Below are 9,369 nucleotides of genomic sequence, written 5' to 3'. Positions count from 1 at the left end.
ATTTTTAATTTGGAAAAAAAATTAATATTAAATCATTTAAAATTAACTAAATTAAATTAAAAATTATTAACTTTTTAACTTTATTAATAACTTTCAACTATTTAACTAGTTACTACCCAAGCCTGTTGATAGGATATTCGATTTATGTTTAAAAAAAGACATCCTATTGTCTTATTTCAGTCTCGGGACATTGGGACTTAAAATGTAATAATACAGAGTGTTCCAAAACATGTGGCTCGTAAAAAGGTAGAAGAGATCGAGATAAACATAAAAGTCCAATATTGTCTTGAGTTAGGTCCATCAATAATCGAAATATTAACATATGGATTCTGCAATCTAATTAATTTCTATCGTAATTGTGAACGGTAAATTAATGAAAGCTTATCATACATTCACGATAGATTTTTTCTTTCGTGTTATGGCTCGAGCGGATCGAGCTCTTCCCTCCGCGCGCTCTCATTTGCATAATTTGAAAAATTAATACCTCGATTATTGGTGGACCTAACCCAAGATCTAACTCAAGACAATATTGGACTTTTATATTCATCTCAACCCCTCTACCTTTTTACGAGCGTTGACCCACATGTTTTGGGACACCCTGTATATTAAATCTATATAACATTTTTTTCACGGGTAATAATCACTTTAATCGATAAAAATTCGACATTACGTTATATTATGCAAACTATGATAATATTTTGTTGAGTTATTTGTTATGTTTTTATTGTTAAATATTTAGTATATATATATTTTAGCCTATACCATTATATACAATCCATAGACCTAAAGAACAGCCGTTCTTTGTCGCTGCATTGCTGAACTAGCGCAATAAGTTAGAATAAGACAAATATATTTCTTCTCTCATTCTAACTTATTGTGCAGCTATCAAGTGCAGCTACATCTCGAAACATCTAGTGCTATGGGCGGAAGAGTGAAACGTATCTTCATCGTAGGTAGCAGGATACTCGTAAATATGTAAAGGAAAAGGAGTGAGAGCTCCGTTTAGGAACAAATCGTTCGAAATATGCTGAGAATTTAGTCGATCGTTGGAAACACATTTTTTCCTGCGCGTTGAATCTGTTGGCGCGCGTTTGTTTTTCGCGCGTAGCCGCGGCGCGATGCACGCCGGTCCGATAGAAGACCCTGATAGAAGACCCTACCGGGCAGCCAATCGCGGGCCGGGAACGCGCGGCGGCGACTGGCGCCGCACTCTCAGTCCCGATCCCGAGTCGCGAAGTTATCGTCGTTGTCGGTCCTCTCTTTCGGCCCCCTGGAAGCCAGCGAGCCCAAAATTTTCCCGTGTGTTTCCCGAGGCAGCAGCAGCAGCAGCAGGAGTCGGCCGATCGTCCTCAGTCCCGCCGTCCCGTCGCAGTATTCCCGTTCGCCGGCGGCTGAGTCTCGTCCCGTGTCGCACGCGTTTTCATCGTCGTCCCGTCGTCGGGGGAAAAATTTAACGCGCGCGGCCGCTTAAAATAAACGGCGTTTCGTCCAAGTCTCTTACACTGTTCGCACCGGACCGACCGGACCGGAGAGAAAGAGAGAGAGAGATACACAGAAAAAGAGAGCGAGAAAGAGGAGGGCGAGGAGTCTGCCGTATCGTGTGATCATCCCGTGTCGGTGTCAACCAGGAAAGGTAGAGAGAAAAAAAAAAAAAAAAACGAGCGACACGCGCGTGCGGAGGATCAAGCGGAAGAAGGAGCGAGAGAGCATCCAAGAGATGCATAACCCCTCGTTTCCTCGTCTCTTCCTCCTTCCCCCCTTCCCGCGAGCATGGAGCATGGAGCATGGATCTCTCGTCGCGATCGGAGATCCAGTCGCGTGCGCGGTTTTCTCTTAAATGTCAAGTGCGAGAGGGGCTTTTCTTGCCCCCGGAGTCGCGGCGATGACGACGACGACGTCGACGGCACCGTCGGCATCGTCGCGACCCACTTTCGCGGATCCATGCGCCTCGCGTGCCGGCCGAATTTCTTTATTGTCCTCGTATCGACAAAACACTGTCCTCCCGCGCCTTTCGGCGCCTCTCTCTCTCTTCCCCCTTCCGTTCTCTGTCTTTCCTCTCTGTCCCCTTTCCCCCGCTCTCTAAACGTCCACGCTCCATCGGTGTCTGTATCCTCGTCTCTCTTCCTCCTCTACCTCTCCCTCTATCACCCTTCATTCTCTATTTGTGCACCGATATTCGCGTGAGCGACAGAAATTTTTCACTCTCCTCCTCCCTTTCTCTATCCGTCTCTACCTGCGCTATCTATTTTTCCCTCCTCCTTCTCCACCTTCGCGCTCTCGTCCTGGAGAGGCGAGCGCGCTATACCCCGTGGCCGTATTGCTGCCATGCCGGAGCTGGATGTGCACGCTACTGTCAAAGTCGTGCGCTTTCCGCGGCATCGCAGGTTGAGTCTTCCAATATTTGTCGCGCGACACACGTTCGGGGCCGGAGGGGGGGAGGGGAGAGCTGTCGAACAGGCGGCCGACACGTTTCGCGCATTTCACCCCCGTGACATTTAATCACGCTTCCCTCCCGCGGGCGTGAAATGCCGATCGTGTAGGTTTATAAATAAAGTCGTTCATTTCGAAAAATGTGAATCTAAAAACAGTGGTGGAACAAACTCCATTTGAACCTAACGTTTCTCTTCCAAGTGTCTCGTTTCGCGTCGACAAGTGATCTTTTTCTATTTCCCTTTTAAGCTGAGTTTTCATCTTGTGTTCTCTCTAGCAGAGAAAAGGGCAGCAAGATGAACCATGTGACAAGTTTAGCTGAAGAGAACAGAAAAGCTGTAGAATAAGCGACCTATGCTGACGGTGCTGGAAACCTGATCTTAAATGTACTTTTTTTTAATAAGAAAATTTTATACTTCTAAAAATGTAACAGTAAGTAGACTTGAGAGTTCAAATGAAGTTAAATGCAATTAATAATATTTTAAGTATTCAATAAAGCATTTAAGATTGAATTTCCAGTTTAATTGGGTCATTTATTTTACATATGATTGTGAAGTTTTTTTTTCCTGTTGATCTTTATGCATTTCACCCCTGCATTTAATCAGCAAGTGCAAAATGTTGACAATTGGCCTGTTCTTTTATCTATACTGGTCCAATAAGTTAAAGTAATACAAGTATATTTTTTCTTATTCTAACTTATTGCAGCAGAGTGCAGCCAAAAAGAACAGATCTAATAAAACTTTATCAATAAAGCCTGTATCACATCATCAACTACTGACAACAATCCAATTGGCAGTTGCAACTTTGATTATCAATCCAGCAATTCAACAAAAGAGCACAACAAATAGCGATTGCAACTAGTCTGATTGTCAATCACAATCACCAGTCTGATTGGTGTTAGTAGTTAATGGGATACAGGCTTAAGCTGTTTGTTTTGAAAGTGATATGAACTGAAAAAGTGGCAAAACAAACTTGTTTTGAATTTATTTCTCTGAATTTTTGTCATTAAAGCGTCTTACCCCAAATGACGAAAGGTCTGTTCTTTTCAGTTGAACTCTTTGTACTTTTTATTTTTTGTCTTATCAATGGCAGATGAAAAGTAAAAAGAACAAATCTATAGAACAAAATGACTCAATTGCAATGTCTAATGCCCATATTCATAGTCAAACCTTATATTTAAGGTCTCCTTAAGTTTATCTTTAGATGTTTTACGGATCATTGCATTGGCTACAAAGTATCTAAAGATGAATTTAAGGAAGCCTTAAGTATAAGACCTGACTATGAATACGGGCATGAAATACTGGAAATTGGATCTTAAATGCTTTTTTTATTTAGAAGATTGAAGTTTTAATGAGATATTATAATAATTGGATTCCTTAAGAGATTCCTTTCAAGTAAAATTAAAAAATACAATTATGTAATAATATAATTTATACATTTAACAAAGATAATTTAAGATCATATTTCTAGCATGACACTGTAAGTAATCGAGTTATTTATCCTACATTTGCGGATGTTTGTTCTGATTGTGCTCGTGACGAGACACAAGTCGTGGTATCCCTCGCAGTGTTTGCATTAGAAAGATGTGTTTCATTATACGATAATACAGCATCATAGTATAACAATGTTATATCTCTGTTCTAGAACAAACAAGATGTCGGACCGAAAAGCAGTAATCAAAAATGCTGATATGTCAGAGGAGATGCAGCAAGACGCTGTTGATTGTGCCACTCAAGCTCTCGAAAAATATAACATTGAAAAGGTACATTCTCTTTCTTGGTACTTTTTTTCAACATATAGAGATATAGTAGATAACGCAGCATGTGTGAACATTGTGCATACAAGTGTATTAAGCAAAGAATGGAAAATTTAAGATATGATCAGAATACTTTTTTTTCTTTTGTTTAATAAGAATCTTAACTTGTTTTATAGTAAATTGTTAAAATTTAAATTGATGTCTTTGTACTGAGCATTTAATAAAATAATTTGTACTGAAAGTACTGGCAATGATTTTGCATATGAATAAAAAACTACAAAGATAAAGATACAAGAGAGAATAAAAATATTTAATACAAATGTTGTAAATTAATATTTGGTATAACATAATTTATTCAGTTCTTATCAATCTTATAGACTCGAGAAACTTTAACGTTTGTAACATTTCAATGCAATCGAAATTACATTAAAGACCGATTTTGTTCTCTAGAGAACTTCTGTTTTATATTATTTGTTACGTAAATTGTCTAGTTGTACAGGATGAAATTGTTAAATCAATAACGCTATTGATTATATCATTAATATCCACTGGTTTTGGTTTTCAGGACATTGCAGCGTTTATCAAGAAAGAGTTCGATAAAAAGTACAACCCAACGTGGCATTGTATTGTAGGACGTAATTTTGGTAGCTATGTAACGCACGAAACAAGACATTTTATCTATTTCTACCTTGGTCAGGTAGCCATTCTCCTCTTTAAAAGCGGGTAAACCTTGTTTCGCTATTCTCCTAAACATCCTTTTACCTTCCTCTCTTCCTCCCTTGCTCACTATGAAAAATACATACATTTAAAAATCACCGCCATGTGTAAAAGAAACTTCATTATGTACACATTAAAAAATTTGTTTTAAAAAAGCAACGCATACTCCCGATAAGCAAATGATGTCGGAAAGAAATATCCATGTTTCTTGATATATTAGTTGTCGTTATGTAAGCGGAAGGATAATCCGTAAAAAATTCTAAGACGGTCAGAATAGGGAGACAAACTGAGGGAAAAAAGAGAAGAAAAATATGACATACAACTTTACATGTTAAAATGTATTTTGTATGCCAGGAAGTTTGTTGTGTTCTTGTTTTATATTATTAGGTAAATACGCAGAATATGGTTAAGTTCATTACTGGCGATTTTAACTTAGTAAATTTTAATATAATTGTTTAACGCACGGTGTTCGAGCGACACTAAATGTATTCCATATTTCATGTCGAGTAGGTTTACATCGAGCGTACTTTCGCTTGAATATAAAAACTGGGAAGTACATGATATCCGTTAAAATAATCGCCAATAATGAATGTAAGCTGGAAATGAGATTGATTGCCCCTGCAATTGTTATTTTATATTAATCGGTAACCATTGTCATCTCTTACCACACGCTGATTAACTTGATTTTGTATTTACTATGAAACTGCGACTGACATTTTTTGTTAGAGTAAGAATTCTCGAAAAAAAATAATCGAACAAGAAAAACAAAATGGAGCTCAATCTTTCGACGTGCGATAATCATCGTACACGTACACTAATCTATCGATAACTTTATTTCGATCGGATATAAAACTAACATGCTATTAAATAATCTGACTCGTTCATTGCTACCTTCATTTTTATATTGTGCACACAGATTATAATATAAAAAACGGGAGAAGACGGACATTTTATCTCGAGGCGATGTATACTTAGGAGAATATTCATTTCCAGAAAGGAAATATCACCTGCCCATATTAAATTCTTTTATGTAATATTCAACACTCCATATTACGGTACATATATATGTATATATATATAAATAAATATATGTATATATACATATATGTATATATATATATAAAATATAGATTATACATATATGATATATTATTTATACATATAGTGCAATCTTCAAACAATTTTTCATGCAGTATTTCAGAGCTGAAATTTAGTTGCACATTTCGGGCAACTGTCATTTTTTTACGTCTACTGGCTTCCTCCTCCTCTTCCCTGTCTTTGCAGCAAACTGCTGAACACGTGTAAACAAAGTGCGCGACGCTTTGCCTCGAAAGCCTTGCTCAAGTTCGTATAAGTTTAATGAAATTGTAATCTTGAGTAATATTAAATCTAGAATTTTTTCTCTTTGAATATAACTTTTGTTTAATAATTAAACATTTTTGTTATTAATATTAATAATAACTTATTTATTAAGATATATCATAATTTTTTACAATAATATAGGTGCGTTTGCTTTTCGTGTTCACATAACGTTTGTAAGCATCCTTTCTTCTTATTCAGTATTTGGTAAACAATAACAGTGAAATTATGCTTATAGCTCTTACAGTGAGTTAGAGGAAACGCAACCCATGTCTTATTGGAAACTTTTGAAGAAAGAATTTAAATTTTATTAATCTAAAATTATTTAAAAAAGGAAATTTTATATATATATATATATATTAAAGTTATATATACATATGTATACACGTATAACTATTTAATAATCAAAGGGATTACAATATCTTGTAATATAAATGCTCTTAAGATAAAACGGCATACATTTTGTTCATAAGCATCCAGCAATTTATTGCTAAGAGATTAGCAGCAAGAGAAAACCAGTAGGCATCAATAACAAAATTGATTCGAAATGTGCAGTTAAATTTCAGCTTTGCAGTATTTGATTATCGTGAACGTTGCTACATTGTCAAATTTTAGACTGACTATTAAATAATATCAAATCACTTATCGTGCATGATTTTTTTTTTTTAAATAAAAGTTCGCAATGCCACTTTTATAAGCAGCGAATATGTAGGAGAATCTTTCGAAAGTATAATCACGATAAAAAATACCGAGTCACACTTCAATTTGTCCTTGAGAACATCCGAAAACGTTTGACCTGACGTTTCTTTCTTTCTATTTATTTATTGTACATATATTCCAGCAGGTTTACTGACTCATAAATATTGCATATATTATTAATAACACGACGAGCTGTATCTTTACGGTGTTATATAATGTACGTCATGCTTTCGCCGTACTCGCTACATGAGATTGGTTCAAGAAATACGTCGCTAATAGGTTCGAATTTAATCGTCAGTAGTGAGAGCCAGTTGTACTTTGTATACACGTTAATTGACGAATCTGTTACGCTGTTAAGCGGTAGTTGTCACATTCATTTGATTTGCTAAAACATCGAGATCCGCTTTTGGAGCGCAAATAGCAAGTTATTTTTTCTGCAATAAATACATGGGATTAATACAAATGTGCGTGACAAAATTGTTTTGGATTTTTTTGGGAATCTTCGGAGCTTTCGAGGATCACACTGTGTACTTCCGCCGATTTCACGATCGAGTCTGCATGCAGAAGATGCGGTAAAAGCAGATGAATATTATTGTGCTTAACAATAAAAATCAGTTCCACCCATGAAACGATGTACCTTTTTTTTTAGTGAAGCGCAGTCGTAATATATTAAGATAGACTGCTTATGAGGTAGTGAGAGGCGTATACCACGAACGAAGGGATGGATCAAATATTCAGGAATATCTCTAACACGAATTAGTGGGGAAATCTCTACTGAGCTGCCACTAATATTAGTATTGATTTGCAAATTACATTGCCCATTAGAAAAGTGTAATTTTTATGCTATCCTTTTCCCACAGAATACCTCTACCTACGGATACCTATGGCTTCATAAGTAGCCTATCTTAATATGCCCGAGTGCAATATATAATCCAGAGAAGTGAAGGTATTTTATATATAAGAGATCAGATGCCACAAAATAAAATTTTTCCCATAATTACAATGTTGAAATAACAGGAAAAACAAATTATGGTCACACGTATTTTCGTAAAACACACACACACACACACTTTATGGCTTACGCGATATTGTAGGACCATCAATAATGTGTTCTCGATAAAATTTAACCTTGTGAACAATACGGAACATAATATGGAATGGCCACTTGGCTATCTGTTTATGCATAATTTACGTAATTTTGTTCTCATGTAGTGTGTACCTTACTTCCGCTCTTAATGATATTAACTATAAATATTTACTACACCATACACGTTCGTATTTATATAAAACATACGTATATATTTGTAAAAGTACTTTCTTTCAGAGTGCTTTCTTCTAAAAATAGAATTTAGAGTGTTTGCTATCAGGAAAATCTGGGAAAACCTGAAAGTTTTAGGGTGTTATTTTTTTCCTTGAAAATTATGGATTTTAATCATTTTCAGGAATTTTTTTTATTGATGAAATAATTTTTTGAGAATTTAAACTTGTCTTTTAAATTTTATTTTCTTTAATGATAAAATTGTTTCCTTGATTTTTTTTTTTTTGATAATGTAAAATAAAATTAGCAATAAATGACATTTTCTCGTAATTTGTGAGTTTTTGTTAAAAGAATTAATAATAATGGTAAATAATACATCCAAAATTGTTTTACGTGTAACTTTCGGATTTGGACCAAATCATTTGATATCAGAGGCTGCAAACTCTTAAGCACAATGCAAGGAACAGGTAATTATAGAAACAGGAAACAGAAATTATAAATAAATTATCGCTTCCGATGTGTTTCTGATGTACCATAACATAATAGCAATATGAATCAACAGTTGTTTCTTGTTACATCACTGTGCATCGGAATAAGTCATGTGGGGCGATAATTCTTTGTTCATAATTTTTGTTTTCTGTTCCTATTGCTCTGCCATTGTACGATATGGGATCCTTTATAGGGATCCCTAAGTCGCCTGTTTTACTGATAAGTTTTAAATTAGTCTTTTAATTAGCCTTATAGCATTGTAAAAGTATTACAGAATTAAAGTACGCATGAAAATGTAGGGTAGAATGGTAGTTTATATAAAAAACAAAAGAAGTTTATTTTTAGTACGTCACTATCGATGTCATTTTACGATATTTAATTAATATACAAAATTATACACTATCCATAATAAAATAAAGTTATTTCAAAGCTGCATTATAGAAAATTCTTTCTAATTTTATTTGGAATTTTAAATAAAATTCTCGGAAAACTTAAAAAGTTTCAGAGAATTTTTTTTTGCAAAATTTGAGTAAATTATTTTTTTATTTTATTTGTAATGAATAATATTGAAAATATTATATTTATTACATTTATTAATATGATTATATATTTTTTTATTTAGTTTATTGCTGTATACTATAACAATAAATTTTTTAACCTA

The 9,369-nt window shown here is 34.9% G+C and overlaps 1 protein-coding gene across 1 annotated transcript; it reads left to right on the top strand.

The window, feature by feature from the left end:
• The first annotated feature begins 1,196 nt into the window (after positions 1-1,196).
• LOC105837537 (dynein light chain 2, cytoplasmic) lies at positions 1,197-7,590 on the top strand. The gene is made up of 3 exons (XM_012682403.3): positions 1,197-1,633; positions 4,075-4,192; positions 4,752-7,590. Exons 2-3 carry the CDS (start codon positions 4,085-4,087, stop codon positions 4,911-4,913), a joined length of 270 nt encoding a protein of 89 aa, XP_012537857.1. The 5' UTR covers positions 1,197-1,633; positions 4,075-4,084; the 3' UTR covers positions 4,914-7,590.
• The last annotated feature ends 1,779 nt before the right edge of the window (positions 7,591-9,369 follow it).

The sequence above is a fragment of the Monomorium pharaonis genome, chromosome 8, assembly GCF_013373865.1.
Source record: "Monomorium pharaonis isolate MP-MQ-018 chromosome 8, ASM1337386v2, whole genome shotgun sequence".
Taxonomy (NCBI): domain Eukaryota; kingdom Metazoa; phylum Arthropoda; class Insecta; order Hymenoptera; family Formicidae; genus Monomorium; species Monomorium pharaonis.
This window is presented reverse-complemented; position numbering and strand designations above follow the sequence as displayed.